Genomic DNA, 17,247 nt, shown 5'->3' on the forward strand with positions numbered 1-17,247 from the left:
TAATCACCAAGACAGACAGAGGTACATTGCATTCGGAAAATATTCAGACCCCTTGACATTTTCCACATTTTCTTACGTTACAGCCTTATTCTAAAATGGATTACATCGTTTTTTTCCCTCATCAATCTACACACAATACCACATAATGACAAACCAAAAACAGGTTTTCATTCATGTTAGAAAATGTATTTAAAAAACTGAAATATCATATTTACATAAGTATTCAGACCCTTCACTCAGTACTTTGTTGAAGCACTTTTGGCAGTGATTGCAGCCTCGAGTCTTGGTTATGACACTATTTGGGGAGTTTCTCCCATTATTCTCTGCAGATCCTCTCAAGCTCTGTCAGGTTGAATAGGGAACGTCGCAGCACAGCTATTTTCAGGTCTCCAGAGATGTTCGATCGGGTTCAAGTCTGGGCTCTGGCTGGGCTACTCAAGGACATTCAGAGACTTGTCCCAAAGCCACTCCTGCATTGTCTTGGCTGTGTTCTTGGGTTCGTTGTCCTGTTGGAAGGTGAACCTTCATCCCAGTCTTAGGACCTGAGTGCTCTGGAGCAGATTCTCATCAAGGATCTCTCAGTACTTTGCTCCGTTCATCTTTCCCTCGATCCTGACTAGTCTCCCAGGCCCTGCCGCTGAAAAACATCCCCACAGCATAATGCTGCCATCACCATGCTCCACCGTAGGTATGGTACCATGTTTCCTCTAGACGTGGCACTTGTCATTCAGGCCAAAGAGTTCAATCTTGGTTTCATTAGACCAGAGAATATTGTTTCTCATGGTCTGAGAGTCTTATAGTGTCTTTTGGCAAACTCCAAGCGGGCTGTCATGTGCCTTTTACTGAGGAGTGGCTTCCGTCTGGCCACTCTACCATAAAGGCTTGATTGGTGGAGTGCTGCAGAGATGGTTGTCCTTCTGGAATGTTTTCCCATCTCCACAGAGAAACTCTGGAGCTCTGTCAGAGTAACCATCTGGTTCTTGGTCACCTCCCTGACCAAGGCCATTCTTCCTCAATTGCTCAGTTTTGCCAGGCGGCCAGCTCTAGGAAGAGTCTTGGTGGTTCCAATCTTCTTCCATTTAAGAATGATGGAGGCCAATTATGCAAAAAAAGGTTGGTACCCTTCCCCAGATCTGTGTCTTGACACAATCCTGTCTCGGAGCTCGATGGACAATTCCTTCGACCTCATGGATTGGTTTTTGCTCTGAAATGCACTGTCAACTGTGGAACCTTATATAGACAGGTGTGTGCCTTACCAATGCATGTCCAATCAATTAAATTGACTAGAGGTGGAGTCCAATCAAGTTGTAGAAACATCTCAAGGATGATCAATGGTAACAGGATACACCTAAGCTCAAAGCAAAGGGTCTGAATACTTATATAAGGTATTTCTGTTTTTTAATAAATGTTCTAAAATTCCCCCAAATCTGTATTCACTTTGTCGTTATGGGGTATTGTGTGTAGATTGATTAGTGAAAAATGTTTTTAATAAATTTTTCACAAGGCTGTAACGTAACAAAATGTGGAAAAAGTCAAGGGGGTCTGAATACTTTCCGAATGCACTGTATTTGTCCTTAGACTTAGGTTATTCAATGATAATAAACCATCTAAGATAGTCATCACCACCCTGAGTCTAGGCTACATAGTCCTGGGTTGCCAGATTGAAGACATTGTTTCCTGTCTGAGAACGACACCCCTTCATCGCCTTTCGAATTTCATTTTGTACCTGAAAAAACAAAACAATAAAGGTATTGATTTTGTAGCCTATTATTTGTGGTAAATGTAATTATGATTAATTAAATACATCACAGGGTTAACAAAATGGCACATCTTACCTCCCCATTCAAGAAGCAGTACAACAATGCAACTATAAACCCCTGTAATTAAATGAAGCCGAATGAATAGTTGTTCACTATTTTAATATTTTCAGCCCTTAATGAGGAAAATAAAAGTTTTATCAGAAGGAAATAAGTAACAGAGACATTTTATGCCAGTTTTCATTTAAGCCTTCCCTATTGAGGTAATTATGAGTTATGAATCTGTTAAATTATTAATAATATTGATATCAGATCAATTGAATATTGAAAACCTGCAAATATAGCCGTTCCAGAGCTGGGTTGGAGTACCGCTCAGTCTAAAATGCTCTCGTACCTGGAAGGAGCCCAGGACCAGCTCCAGGGAGAGTCGGGCCCCTACACCCACATGCTCAGGTAAGAGGGCAAAGACCACATAGTGCACTCCAAACAGAGGGATGAGAAGAAGGGTGGATCTCACCAGCCTCCTGCAGGGGGCACCAGAGGAGAGAAAGAGAATGGGATGGGAAAGAGAGATAAACATATGAGAAGTGAGAGCGAGACAGGAAGGGAGACAGGAGAAAGAGACAAACATGAGAAGCGAGACGGGAAGGGGGAGAAGAAAGTAGGGAGGGAGAGATAAAGAGGAACTTCCTGGATCCACATTAATTATGCTACAATACACTGGGGAAGTTTGACCCTTTTGAAATCCTACCCAATTCAGTCACTCTATCAACATATAGGGGGAACAGGGTGAGTCAAGCCAGTGGGTAAAATGAGCCAGCACTTTTATTTTGTGCATGCTAACAGTTCAGCGCTCATGAACGGTCAGTCAGTCTCACCTGTAGACCTGAAGTCCCTCACTTCCATTCTGGTCTGTGGACTTGGTCTTCTGAATGATGATCCTACTGATGTTCACAAACACCACGAAGTTGATCTGTGGTTGAGAAAAACAGTGGTTTGATACCAAGTCTCAACCCTCTTGATTCATTAATGGACAGTGTTTTCTTGGTCTTACAAAGACAGATAAGAGGATGGGAGTTTTGATGATCCACCACAAGGCACTGTCAAGGTTGTCCCAGCATCTGTTGGGCAGAGAAGTTATAATGCTGGAATACTGTTGATTACAGTACTACACGATCACATTCAATATGTCAGTCTTCTCTTTTCTCGCCCTTGTTTGGGCCCCTTTATTTGCCCTTTTCACGTACTTCCACAAAGGAATATTGATACCAATACTTTCAGAAGTAGTACATGTAATTATATCTACTGTAGACAACAAAATAACTATTCTATTTATTCGCTATCCTCACCCTTCATTGTCAAACTGACTCTTCAGCAGGGTCCAAATTATGATGGTCACTGAGGGAGTGCCTGGAAGAAATGGAATGTACAGTCATATAAACACACACACACACACGCACAGATGCTCACAAACACAAATACACACACACACACACACACACCTTACCCCAGCCTATGCCACTGTACAACCAGAAGAGTTTTCTCTTCTGCGCAAAGGTGAATACCAGCAGAGTTTGCAGGTACAAGCCCTCTACAAGAAGCCAGAAGAAGTTGGCCAAGACACAGTACTGGAAGAAAGTCACTGCTGCTTTACACGTTACCTAATGGATGGGAAACAAATTTCAATAACAACTACTTTTCTCACATATACACTACTTAGACATTTAGATCTAGTAATTTTGACAGTCTGTGGCCACCGGTTCAACAAGTCAATAACAAATGTTCTTTATACTTTTTTATCTTTGTACAGCATCTAATCATGTGTAATGCATTGTTGAAAACACACAGTAGTACAAGCAAAAGCCACAGAATTTGGAGAATGACATTTCAAATCTAAACAGCGAGTGGTCCCCCCCCCCCCCTGGAAAAACAAATGTGTATGATAACCAATCAGCGTGTTTGCTCAATCTGAGTGCATTATTACCCCTCTTAACATGCATTCCGAGTACAGGAAGGTCTGCATGAGCCCTCCTACAGGGAGAACATAAAGAGGCTCTCCTAGCTGCACAGGGATCAGGCAATGATTCCCATGGACTTCGCCATGTTCTGGATTGAGTTTGTCATGAGACAAAAAGATACTATTCACCTGCGCACCTGGGTCCTACAGATTGCTTTGGTACGTCTACCACTGTGGATGCCATGGCATTCCTTCAAGCTGCTGTTCTGCTGATTCTGGTGACTACTTTTGCTGTTCTCGGATGTTTATGTATCAGGGTGCGTTGTAGACCAAAAGGAAACACGAGTAACTGAAAGTGTAATGGGCATTGATGATGATGTATCAATTGGCTTGAATAGTGCTACTACTAATAGTAGATTGGATTATTGGAAATAATTTCCCAGGACGATCAAATTGCTTTACATTGGTATGAGGGGAATTCATCTCATCCACCACAGATCTGTCCAGCTATATTTGTTCCAGTGATCAACCATACTCCTCAAATAGCTTTTTTGTTTATTTGTCGTTCAGGGTCTGGTTGCTATAGTTGAATTTAGGGGCCAGTGATGATGCAGGATTAAGTGTGTGTATTTGTATCTGTTTATAAATAAAAGAGCACTATACTTTCTATTTACTGTCAGTTGTGTTACATCTGATAATGTAATAACGAAGAACCAATGACAGCCTTATGCTCAACAATAAAGATGGCACGGTCAGGACATGGCAGCTCTGCATCTAGCTCCTAAGCAACTTTGCAGTATTTCGTTTTTTTGTGTTATTTCTTACAGTATAAGACAAGAACGTTTTTGGTGTTATTACAAACAGCCAGAAATAACTTTTGGATATCAGAGCGGCAGCAACTCACCAGCATTACGACCAGGAATACGACTTTCCCAAATTGGATCCTTTGTTCGTACCTCCCAGGGCAATTTAATTTATCCCAGAGGCTGCTCCAAGACACCACCGGCGGAAAAGAGATATTCGGAGTGGACTTCTAGTCCGACTCAGGAGGTGTGCAAACCATCCACCGCTTCTGAGTATATTACTTGCTAATGTTTAGTCTCTGGACAATAAAGTAGACAAGCTCAGGGTGAGGATCTCCTTCCAGAAAGACATCAGGGACTGTAACATACTCTGTTTCACGGATCATGGCTCTGTGCAAACTGGAAACCACATATCCTGAGGCCGCATTTATTGTAGCTTAACAAAGCAAATTTTGAGGAAAACGCTACCGAAGTTCTATCAACACATTGACTGTAGTACTTGCGCTGGAAAAAAGCTTGACGACTGCTACTCCCATCTGACACTGGTCAATGCAGGATTTTTAGATAAAGGAGAATTTCCAACGTGAACTTAGTTCCATATGATACAGTGATAATAATGATACTGTGAATTCTACTTTCTGTTGTTGATGTCCTTCCTTCCACAATCTAGAGGCCACAGGTGATTATTGTCCTACCGTTGAGACAGTGCAGTGGTCCATGCTCTCGTCTGCAAACAGTACGGCGTCCTTCACAAACACGGCCAGGCCACGGAGGATGAAGGTGGAAAACAGGTTGAGGTGGATGGAGGTCCTGATGCACAGCAGCTTCCTATGGAAGACACCAGACTCAAATGGGTAAAACTTTACTTGAAAGGTACCTACCTATAAGAACTACATAACACATTTATAACCCTTAAAGTCTACCATTCAAATAACGCGTTAACGACGTATAAAGGCTTTATAAAGGGTATATAAGTAGTTTATAGATGGTTATTGAATTAGTAATAAAAAAGTAACAACCCGTGATATAGAGGAGGATAAGCACAGTCCATGCACCTTTTTATTTGTGAACAGCCTTTAGGCACCTATAACGCTAAATCTCCATTCAACCTGCTTTGTAGTCTACAAAGCCTTAACTTGTGTCCAAGAAACCGGCCCATATTATTTATAGTCAGCAGACCTTCAAATGAAGTGGTACCAGGAAAGGAGATGAGGAAAGGAAGCTGAATCAGAAGCAATTACTGTATATAGCGTCACTTTATTTGAACTGTAGTGTTATGACACATTTTTTTTAAAGTGTTACCACAATGTGCTATTCTGAGTTCTAGTTCTGAATGATTTATATTTGCTGAAATGTCAAAGCTCACCTGAAGATACAGAAGACCAGAATGGCAATGAAGAGCGATGCCAGCGACAACCCATAGCCCACAGTATAAATGATCTTCACCGTAGCAAAGTAATTTTGCTTGAAGAAATCATCAAAAATGTATTGTCATACTCACAGAAAAACAGTCAAAGGTCCCAAGTTGACAAAATGTAAATTAAACATGCCTGCATATTTTTGTATTCATTTGCTATAATGACTACTCGTGAGTAAAGTCTAACATTTGTCACAAGTGCTCATAAATGCCAACAATCACAGACTTGCATGTCACTGTATTGTACGCCTTATGCCCAAATGCAACCACTTGATAGTAAATAATGATTTTGTGTGTGAAATGATCCTTTTACTAAAGTGTCACCTTAAAATGCTACTAAATCTACTCTACCTTATCCCCAGTCTCCTCCTCTTCTTCACTGCTGTCCTCAAAGTAACAGGCTTTGTAATATGGCAAGCTTGGCTTACTCCATCCTTCGGGGGTGCAGTTGCGTGTGATTAGAGCTATAAAGAAAATATCACAGATTTAAAATATATATTGTTTAAATGGATGAGATGGTGGATGATATTATGAGTTGGGTGATTTATTGTACCTGGGGGAGAGTCTGGCTTCAAGAGGATCAGAGGACACGATACGGAGAGGCTCTCCCCATTTAGGGCTGAGGGCCAGCAGCTCACACCATCCCACTCCACCAGACAACCTGTCATTTCCCACACAAAGTTATAAACAAGCAGTAAACGATGGCGGAAAGAAAGAAAAAAACAGGTTGAATGCACAAGTTATTTTTTATAAATGTATCTTAAAAATAAAGCAAAGGGATGTTAAACATGTAAAGATGTCCCCCTCTGTTTTTTCTACAAATGAATGCCATTCTCATTGGAGAGAGAGCTACCTGTAGTGTTATTAGGAGGTGACGAGGACAGTGCCTTGGTGTTCCTCATCTGGAGTTTGCACTCGCCCTCTTTCTCCAAGAGGTGGAGGACAATGGAGCATTCAGGATGAGTGGTCCTGATCTGAGTGGCAGGAAGACGGACGGACGTACAGATACAAGAAGGCAGACAGACAGAAGGACGGATGGACGGACACCGACAGACAGAAATACATTGATCCATTTCACCAGCTGTCTGCCCGTCCATCTAATATATACAGTATTTATTACTATTTTCATTTTTTTCGGATAATAAACACACACATTCAAACTCTTTTAGCTAACAGTTTGAACTCTTTCAAGTTAATCGTTAATGCAGCATCGTTTATGTATCCTCTAGATCAGGGTTTCATAATGATTGCCCTGGAGACCCTGCTCTAGATAAAAGACAGGCAAGCATAACCGTCAAAGTATATAATACTACAGTCATTAACTCGAGTGCTGTAAATACAAACATTTTGAACCCAAATGCACTTACCACCCTTACACTACAAACAAGGATGAAAAATATGGCGACCAACTTGATGTCCATGTTCCTTGTGTTTATATGCCTTGTAAACATACTCAAAGCAGGTAACGTTTCATTCGGTCTTTGTGGTCCCTCTTGCAGTCTCAGCTTCCCATGCAAAGTGGTGTTTCCTCCTTATTTGGCAGATGGTTAAGAGTTCACGGCCACCTCCCAAATGGTATAGCCTAGTTTTCAGCGTTACCTAGTCCATCGTCAACCCGCCATGTCAAACCAAATTATTACTTAAAAGCCAATCAAAATCCTCACAGTGGCTTTAACAGTTCTCAAAATGCTCCAGACATGTCTGTGGTGATCTCCAAACAGACACCAAACAGTCGTGGTGAAGGAGGTAGTGTATGCAAATGCAGTCTCTTTCAGTCCTGTGTCCTTATTTCCCTGCAGAGCTGGCTACCTTTCTCGTTTACCTGTTTGTCCCCTTTTCCCCACCCGAGTGTGAGCGTGATTGGGGCTTTCTGCAGCAGTAAAGTTGAGTGATTTAAGGGATGACTGAACTTACATCTCCGAGATAAGAGGATGACATCATCACCTGGGAGGTATGCAGATTACCTTTGGCGAACACAGGTAAAAAGGCAAGGAAGTGTCTTTCATGCAAAAAGGTAATGCATGCTGGAAATACAAAAACAACAACCCCAAAGTACCTCTGTGAATGACATATGTGTACAGTAATGACTTGGAAGTATTTTTCAGCATAGATGGACCACGGTTCTTAGCTCATCCATTATTCAAATAGGTCTCGTTTTCCCAGTGGAACTTCTACCATGACAAGCAAAGGACAGTGAGTAAAAAAAGTCTAGCGGCCTCCTTATTTAACAAATAACCATGCAATATTCAAGAAATGAGCACCAAGAGGATGGTAAGTGAAAATGAGAGAAGGGGGAAAAAGGGGTGAAAGATAGACATCACGGCTGAGGTTCACCATTGCTCTTGTTTCTAACAATTATAGGACTTTTTGTCATGACTAACCATTCGAATAATCCAACCCTCTAAAAAGATTGTACTTCACCAATTTAGGTTTAGGGTGTGCATTTTTGCCCTCTATTTGAATGAAAGTAAGACATTACGGGGAATCCTTTCTAAACAATAATTCCCCCACTAAGGTGGTTGCCCAGCCCAAAATTAGCCATGTGTGTCAATGGAACACAGATGGAACATGGATGGAACATATAGTAACGGCATGCAGGGGCTCATACTGTATATGGTTTCTTCCAAAGACATCCCCCGGGTGTGTGTGTTGGGGGTTATATGCTTATTAAGAGCGTGGCGTTTGTCCCAACATGTGTGTCTATCAAAGAAACCACCTCACTCCTATACTGCCACACCCTCTCTATTTTTTTTATTCTTGATTTTGTGTTCTTTGGTCATGCCACCCAACGAGCCAAACCCCAAACAAGAGGATGCTGCTCTAGCTCCTGAAACATCCCCTGACTCAATTTCTGCTTCAGCTGCAGACCCAGCTCTAGTTGCAGACCCAGCTCTAGTTGCAGACCCAGCTCTAGTTGCAGACCCAGCCGCAGACCCCTCTCCAGTTGCAGACCCAGCTCCAACCCCTGCTCCAAGTTCAGCCCTGGCCTGTGCTGCCGCTACAGCCCCTGTCCCACCTAAAGCCCCAGCCCCTACTAAAGCCAAAGCCCCTACTAATGGCCCAGCCCCTACTAAAGCCCCAGCCCCTACTAAAGCCAAAGCCCCTACTAATGGCCCAGCCCCTACTAAAGCCCCAGCCCCTACTAAAGTCCCAGCCCCTACTAAAGCACCAGGTCCTACTAAAGCCCCATCCTCTACTAAAGTGCCAGCCTCTACTAAAGGTCCTGCAGCCCCTACTAAAGCACCAGGTCCTACTAAAGCCCCAGCCTCTACTAAAGGCCCAGCAGCCCCTACTAAAGCACCAGGTCCTACTAAAGCCCCAGCCCCTACTAAAGTGCCAGCCTCTACTAAAGGTCCTGCAGCCCCTACTAAAGCACCAGGTCCTACTAAAGCCCCAGCCTCTACTAAAGGCCCTGCAGCCCCTACTAAAGCCCCAGCCCCTATTAAAATGCCAACCTCTACTAAAGGCCCAGCAGCCCCTACTAAAGCACCAGGTCCTACTAAAGCCCCAGCCCCTACTAAAGTGCCAGCCTCTACTAAAGGCCCTGCAGCCCCTACTAAAGCACCAGGTGCTTTCTAAACAACCCCAAAGTACCTTTGTGAATGACATATGTATACAGAAATGACTTGGAAGTATTTTTCAGCATAGATGGACCACGGTTCTTAGCTCATCCATTATTCAAATAGGTCTCGTTTTCCCAATGGACCTTCTACCATGACAAGCAAAGGACAGTGAGTAAAAAAAAAGTCTAGCAGCCTCCTTATTTAACAAATAACCATGCAATATTCAATAAATGAGCACCAAGAGGATGGTAAGTGAAAATGAGAGAAGGGGGAAAAAGGGGTGAAAGATAGACATCACGGCTGAGGTTCACCATTGCTCTTGTTTCTAACAATTATAGGACTTTTTGTCATGACTAACCATTCGAATAATCCAACCCTCTAAAAAGATTGTACTTCACCAATTTAGGTTTAGATTGTGCATTTTTGCCCTCTATTTGAATGAAAGTAAGACATTACGGGGAATCCTTTCTAAACAATAATTCCCCCACTAAGGTGGTTGCCCAGCCCAAAATTAGCCATGTGTGTCAATGGAACACAGATGGAACATGGATGGAACATATAGTAAAGGCATGCAGGGGCTCATACTGTATATGGTTTCTTCCAAAGACATCCCCCGGGTGTGTGTGTTGGGGGTTATATGTTTATTAAGATTGTGGCGTTTGTCCCAACATGTGTGTCTATCAAAGAAACCACCTCACTCCTACACTGCCACACCCTCTCTATCTCTAAAGCCCCAGCCCCTACTAAAGCCAAAGCCCCTACTAAAGGCCCAGCCCCTACTAAAGCCCCAGCCCCTACTAAAGCCAAAGCCCCTACTAATGGCCCAGCCCCTACTAAAGCCCCAGCCCCTACTAAAGCCAAAGCCCCTACTAAAGTGCCAGCCTCTACTAAAGCCCCATTCCCTACTAAAGCACCAGGTCCTACTAAAGCCCCATCCTCTACTAAAGTGCCAGCTCGGCCCTGCAGCCCCTACTAAAGCACCAGGTCCTACTAAAGCCCCAGCTCCTACTAAAGTGCCAGCCTCTACTAAAGGCCCTGCAGCCCCTACTAAAAGCACCAGGTCCTACTAAAGCCAAAGCCCCTACTAAAGTGCCAGCCTCTACTAAAGTCCCTGCAGCCTCTACTAAAACACCAGGTCCTACTTAAGCCCCTGCAAAGCTCCAGCCCCTGCTTCAGATCCAGCCCCTGCTCCAGCACCTGCTACTGATTCGGCCCTTGCCCCAGAGCCCGAGACATCAACAGAGCCTAAAGTTGAAGGTCATTGTACAGGTATGTGCTGTAATTAATTTAGGTTTAGACTATTATTTTTAAAAAGAGCCCCTTTTTCGTGATATCCAATTACGATCTTGTTTAAATCGCTGAAACTCCCCAATAGGCTTGGGAAAGGGGAATGTCGAGTCATGCATCCTCCCAAAACATGACCCGGCAAACCGCTCTTCTTGACACCCATCAACTTAACCCGGAAGCAAGCCGCACCAATGTGCCAGAGGAAACACCGTTCAACTGATGACCAAAGTCAGCCTGCAGGCGTCCGGCCCGCCTCAAGGAGTCGCTAGAGCACGATGAGCCAAGTAAAGTCCCCCCTGCCAAACCCTCCCCTAACCCGGACGACACTGGGCCAATTGTGTGCCACCCTATGGGACTCCCGGCCACGACCGGTTGTGACACAGCACGGGAACGAACCCGGGTCTGTAGTGACGCCTCAAGCACTGCGATGTCATGCCTTAGACCGCTGTGCAACTCGGGAGGCCCAGAAGTTTATTTTTTATTTTTAAGCACATCCAAATGCACATGTTAGTCAAGAGATTGTTACCATGTCTCCATCAGCCAGCAGTGACCGGACACTTACTTGGAACCTTACTTTCTTTTCAATGTTTGGTCTTTGCAGCGATAACCAACTGTACCTATATCTCTAAATTAAATTTGATTAAATCATTTGGAATCTCATTGGGAAAGAAAGATGCCCTATGGAAACTTAACTGGAATATCTACATGGTGAAATGGGAACGAAAACAAAGGTGAATACTAGCAACGAAGGATAGTTTTCATTTTATTTTATTTTTTACAAAATACAGTATCTTCATGAAATTTTTTACCAGAATGAACCCACCACTACATCCCTGCTGCATCAACAACATCTGACTTAAAATGTTTAAAGTCAGAGAACCAATGATTGGACATTAAAACTGCATTACAACAATGATTTAGCAGTGAATAAGTTTATGGCAGTAGGCTGAGTATGGCATTATTCATGTAAAGATCACCTTTGACCAGTGTGTGCCCTGGGCCAGAACCCAACTAATGCAGAGGTCATTAAAGTGCTGAGCAAGTCAAAACTAAAATGTAAATTCTCAATGACCTGGGCCCGTATTTAAAAAGCGTCAGACAGTAGGATTGCTTATCCAAGATCAGTTTTACCTTTTAGATCATAATGAATAAGATTGCACATGGACAGGGGGACCTGATCCTAGATCAGCACTCCCACTCTGAGAGGCTTTGTGAATACGGGCCTGGTATCTAACCAGCAAATACAAATAGGCTATTTAGACACCTACTAATGTAGATACATTTCGACACCTACTGATGTAGATATAATTTAAAGTGCCATGCTTGATGAAGACTCTATCCAGACTAGTGTATTACATTCCTGTGCCACCTCAAGCACTTTTGAATGTCACAACATCATGAGGGAATCAGGACACTGCTCATCAAGGCTTCATCAATTATTTCGAGCAAGGGGGATTAAAGAGGAATGTTCTGAATAGAGCGACATTGTAAATTACTGTAAATTATGCACAATACTGTGAAATGGACTAAAACGTGAACACGATTTGACATAATATCAATTAAGCACATACAACATGTCAGAATGATTGTACCTAATCCTTTTTTCAAGAATTTCCAGGACTAAAAATACATTAACAATAGATGTTTGGTTTGCCCTAATTTCCATGTCCAGACATGCTGCACTGTGTGTTTCTTAACTGTAACTGTGCCACATAACCCTATGGAATGTAACTGGCACACCTCACAGTCCAAAGGGGCAGACAATGAAGCCATACTATCCATGTTGTTGGAAATGAAAGAGTGATCCATCCAATCACCCCCTCTCCATCCCCATAGACGACCAGCATTAACCAGTGTTGACTACAGTTTACAGCCTTTTCCATAAATTGGGAGAATCATTACAACAGGGCCCAATCAAATATCAAATTCAGTACGAAAAGATGTCTTGCTAACGGTGAACCTCAATGGAAGACTAGTTAAAGACAGGAAGTCTATATGTTAAAAAGAGGCTAAATATTTGTGTTGGCCTCTCAACAAGGCACAGTTTAATTGTCGAGCTAGAAAGTCGGTAACAAATGGTTGAGCCAACTTCTGGCCACAATGGCAGGCTTTCTAACAAAGCTTGACAGATGTATTGCACTGGACTACCTTGTAGTAGACATGATAAACAATACAGAACACAAATACATAAGTCAGTATAAAAAAAACAAAAATAACATGTCTTGCTAATGCTAATGACAGTGCATGTCAGAGCAAAAATCAAGCCATGAGGTCGAAAGAATTGTGCGTAGAGCTCTGAGGGAGGATTGTGTCGAGGCATATATCTGAGGAAGGGTACGAAAACATTTCTGCAGCGTTGAAGGTCCCCAAGAACACAGTGGCCTCCGTCATTCTTAAATGGAAGAAGTTTGGAACCACCAAGACTCTTCCTAGAGCTGGCCGCCCGGCAATCGGGGGAGAAGGGCCTTGGTTAGGGAGGTGACCAAGAACTTGATGGTTCCTCTGTGGAGATGGGAGAACCTTCTAGAAGGACAACCATCTCTGCAGCACCCCACCAATCAGGCCTTTATGGTAGAGTGGCCAGACGGAAGCCACTCCTCAGTAAAAGGCACATAACAGCCCGCTTGGAGTTTGCCAAAAGGCACCTAAAAAACAAGATTCTCTGGCCTGATGAAACCAAGATTGAACTCTTTGGCCTGAACGGCAAGCGTCACGTTTGGAGGAAACCTGGCACCATCCCCATGATGAAGCGTGGTGGTGGCAGCATCATGCTGTGGGGATGTTTGTCAGTGGCATGGACCAGGAGACTAGTCCGGAATGAGGGAAAGATGAATGGAGAAAGGTACAGAGAGATTATTGATGAAAACCTGCTCCAGAGTGTTATGAATTTTATGAATAATGACTAAATGATGTATACATTTAACATAGAACTACACCTAACAGAATTCTACCCTGTATTTCTATAATGATAAATAATTTACATTTACATTTACATTTAAGTCATTTAGCAGACGCTCTTATCCAGAGCGACTTACAAATTGGTGCGTTCACCTTAAGACATCCAGTGGAACAGCCACTTTACAATAGTGCATCTAAATCTAGTAAGGGGGGTGAGAAGGATTACTTTATCCTATCCTAGGTATTCCTGAAAGAGGTGGGGTTTCAGGTGTCTCCGGAAGGTGGTGATTGACTCCGCTGTCCTGGCGTCGTGAGGGAGTTTGTTCCACCATTGGGGGGCCAGAGCAGCGAACAGTTTTGACTGGGCTGCGCGGGAACTGTACTTCCTCAGTGGTAGGGAGGCGAGCAGGCCAGAGGTGGATGAACGCAGTGCCCTTGTTTGGGTGTAGGGCCTGATCAGAGCCTGGAGGTACTGAGGTGCCGTTCCCCTCACAGCTCCGTAGGCAAGCACCATGGTCTTGTAGCGGATGCGAGCTTCAACTGGAAGCCAGTGGAGAGAGCGGAGGAGCGGGGTGACGTGAGAGAACTTGGGAAGGTTGAACACCAGACGGGCTGCGGCGTTCTGGATGAGTTGTAGGGGTTTAATGGCACAGGCAGGGAGCCCAGCCAACAGCGAGTTGCAGTAATCCAGACGGGAGATGACAAGTGCCTGGATTAGGACCTGCGCCGCTTCCTGTGTGAGGCAGGGTCGTACTCTGCGGATGTTGTAGAGCATGAACCTACAGGAACGGGCCACCGCCTTGATGTTAGTTGAGAACGACAGGGTGTTGTCCAGGATCACGCCAAGGTTCTTAGCGCTCTGGGAGGAGGACACAATGGAGTTGTCAACCGTGATGGCGAGATCATGGAACAGGCAGTCCTTCCCGGGAGGAAGAGCAGCTCCGTCTTGCCGAGGTTCAGCTTGAGGTGGTGATCCGTCATCCACACTGATATGTCTGCCAGACATGCAGAGATGCGATTCGCCACCTGGTCATCAGAAGGGGAAAGGAGAAGATTAATTGTGTGTCGTCTGCATAGCAATGATAGGAGAGACCATGTGAGGTTATGACAGAGCCAAGTGACTTGGTGTATAGCGAGAATAGGAGAGGGCCTAGAACAGAGCCCTGGGGGACGCCAGTGGTGAGAGCGCGTGGTGAGGAGACAGATTCTCGCCACGCCACCTGGTAGGGCGACCTGTCAGGTAGGACGCAATCCAAGCGTGGGCCGCGCCGGAGATGCCCAACTCGGAGAGGGTGGAGAGGAGGATCTGATGGTTCACAGTATCGAAGGCAGCCGATAGGTCTAGAAGGATGAGAGCAGAGGAGAGAGAGTTAGCTTTAGCAGTGCGGAGCGCCTCCGTGATACAGAGAAGAGCAGTCTCAGTTGAATGACTAGTCTTGAAACCTGACTGATTTGGATCAAGAAGGTCATTCTGAGAGAGATAGCGGGAGAGCTGGCCAAGGACGGCACGTTCAAGAGTTTTGGAGAGAAAAGAAAGAAGGGATACTGGTCTGTATTGTTGACATCGGAGGGATCGAGTGTAGGTTTTTTCAGAAGGGGTGCAACTCTCGCTCTCTTGAAGACGGAAGGGACGTAGCCAGCGGTCAGGGATGAGTTGATGAGCGAGGTGAGGTAAGGGAGAAGGTCTGGTCTGGAGAAGAGAGGAGGGGATAGGGTCAAGCGGGCAGGTTGTTGGGCGGCCGGCCGTCACAAGACGCGAGATTTCATCTGGAGAGAGAGGGGAGAAAGAGGTCAGAGCACAGGGTAGGGCAGTGTGAGCAGAACCAGCGGTGTCGTTTGACTTAGCAAACGAGGATCGGATGTCGTCGACCTTCTTTTCAAAATGGTTGACGAAGTCATCTGCAGAGAGGGAGGGGGGGAGGAGGATTCAGGAGGGAGGAGAAGGTGGCAAAGAGCTTCCTAGGGTTAGAGGCAGATGCTTGGAATTTAGAGTGGTAGAAAGTGGCTTTAGCAGCAGAGAGAGAAGAGGAAAATGTAGAGAGGAGGGAGTGAAAGGATGCCAGGTCCGCAGGGAGGCGAGTTTTCCTCCATTTCCGCTCGGCTGCCCGGAGCCCTGTTCTGTGAGCTCGCAATGAGTCGTCGAGCCACGGAGCGGGAGGGGAGGACCGAGCCGGCCTGGAGGATAGGGGACATAGAGAGTCAAAGGATGCAGAAAGGGAGGAGAGGAGGGTTGAGGAGGCAGAATCAGGAGATAGGTTGGAGAAGGTTTGAGCAGAGGGAAGAGATGATAGGATGGAAGAGGAGAGAGTAGCGGGGAGAGAGAGCGAAGGTTGGGACGGCGCGATACCATCCGAGTAGGGGCAGTGTGGGAAGTGTTGGATGAGAGCGAGAGGGAAAAGGATACAAGGTAGTGGTCGGAGACTTGGAGGGAGTTGCAGTGAGGTTAGTGGAATAACAGCATCTAGTAAAGATGAGGTCGAGCGTATTGCCTGCCTTGTGAGTAGGGGGAAGGTGAGAGGGTGAGGTCAAAAGAGGAGAGGAGTGGAAAGAAGGAGGCAGAGAGGAATGAGTCAAAGGTAGACGTGGGGAGGTTAAAGTCGCCCAGAACTGTGAGAGGTGAGCCGTCCTCAGGAAAGGAGCTTATCAAGGCATCAAGCTCATTGATGAACTCTCCGAGGGAACCTGGAGGGCGATAAATGATAAGGATGTTAAGCTTGAAAGGGCTGGTAACTGTGACAGCATGGAATTCAAAGGAGGCGATAGACAGATGGGTAAGGGGAGAAAGAGAGAATGACCACTTGGGAGAGATGAGGATCCCGGTGCCACCACCCCGCTGACCAGAAGCTCTCGGGGTGTGCGAGAACACGTGGGCGGACGAAGAGAGAGCAGTAGGAGTAGCAGTGTTATCTGTGGTGATCCATGTTTCCGTCAGTGCCAAGAAGTCGAGGGACTGGAGGGGGGCATAGGCTGAGATGAACTCTGCCTTGTTGGCCGCAGATCGGCAGTTCCAGAGGCTACCGGAGACCTGGAACTCCACGTGGGTCGTGCGAGCTGGGACCACCAGATTAGGGTGGCCGCGGCCACGCGGTGTGGAGCGTTTGTATGGTCTGTGCAGAGAGGCTACGCTAATGCAAAGGAGATTGGAATGACAAGTGGACTACACGTCTCGAATGTTCAGAAAGTTAAGCTTACGTAGCAAGAATCTTATTGACTAAAATGATTAAAATGATACAGTACTGCTGAAGTAGGCTAGCTGGCAGTGGCTGCGTTGTTGACTTTGTAGGCTAGCTGGCAGTGGCTGCGTTGTTGGCACTACACTAATCAAGTCGTTCCGTTGAGTGTGATAGTTTCAACAGTGCTGCTATTCGGGGGTTAGCTGGCTAGCTAGCAGTGTTGATTACGTTACGTTGCGTTAAAAGAACGACAATAGCTGGCTAGCTAACCTAGAAAATCGCTCTAGACTACACAATTATCTTTGATACAAAGACGGCTATGTAGCTAGCTATGTAGCTAGCTACGATCAAACAAATCAAACCGTTGTACTGTAATGAAATGAAAATGTGAT

At 45.1% G+C, this 17,247-nt stretch overlaps 2 protein-coding genes across 2 annotated transcripts; one reads left to right on the forward strand and one right to left on the reverse strand.

Moving 5' to 3' along the window:
- Positions 1-1,633: 1,633 nt before the first annotated feature.
- On the reverse strand, positions 1,634-7,355 carry ghrhr2 (growth hormone releasing hormone receptor 2). The gene is made up of 13 exons (XM_029630628.1): positions 7,302-7,355; positions 6,832-6,908; positions 6,488-6,624; positions 6,286-6,398; positions 5,884-5,981; positions 5,213-5,345; positions 3,265-3,418; positions 3,107-3,167; positions 2,812-2,878; positions 2,636-2,730; positions 2,152-2,281; positions 1,836-1,877; positions 1,634-1,726 (listed from the first exon to the last, which is right to left on the reverse strand). The coding sequence occupies exons 1-13, from the start codon at positions 7,353-7,355 to the stop codon at positions 1,634-1,636; spliced, it is 1,254 nt and encodes a 417-aa protein (XP_029486488.1).
- Positions 7,356-8,712: 1,357 nt separating this feature from the next.
- Positions 8,713-10,473, forward strand: LOC115107202 (skin secretory protein xP2-like). Its single transcript, XM_029630630.1, has 2 exons — positions 8,713-9,502; positions 10,229-10,473. The coding sequence occupies exons 1-2, from the start codon at positions 8,713-8,715 to the stop codon at positions 10,471-10,473; spliced, it is 1,035 nt and encodes a 344-aa protein (XP_029486490.1).
- Positions 10,474-17,247: the final 6,774 nt, after the last annotated feature.

The sequence above is a fragment of the Oncorhynchus nerka genome, linkage group LG23 (genome assembly GCF_034236695.1).
Source record: "Oncorhynchus nerka isolate Pitt River linkage group LG23, Oner_Uvic_2.0, whole genome shotgun sequence".
NCBI classification, from domain to species: domain Eukaryota; kingdom Metazoa; phylum Chordata; class Actinopteri; order Salmoniformes; family Salmonidae; genus Oncorhynchus; species Oncorhynchus nerka.

Bases quoted from the DNA above. Each gene is read 5' to 3' on its own strand.
- LOC115107202 (XM_029630630.1), top strand. From the start codon at position 8,713: ATGCCACCCAACGAGCCAAACCCCAAACAAGAGGATGCTGCTCTAGCT. The intron at 9,503-10,228 runs GTGCTTTCTAAA...CTATCTCTAAAG, and splicing joins AGCCCCTACTAAAGCACCAG to CCCCAGCCCCTACTAAAGCC.
- ghrhr2 (XM_029630628.1), bottom strand. From the start codon at position 7,355: ATGGACATCAAGTTGGTCGCCATATTTTTCATCCTTGTTTGTAGTGTA. The intron at 6,625-6,831 runs GAACACCAAGGC...TCGTTTACTGCT, and splicing joins GAGTGCAAACTCCAGATGAG to TGTTTATAACTTTGTGTGGG. The intron at 5,346-5,883 runs GTGAGCTTTGAC...TGTCTTCCATAG, and splicing joins CTGGTCTTCTGTATCTTCAG to GAAGCTGCTGTGCATCAGGA.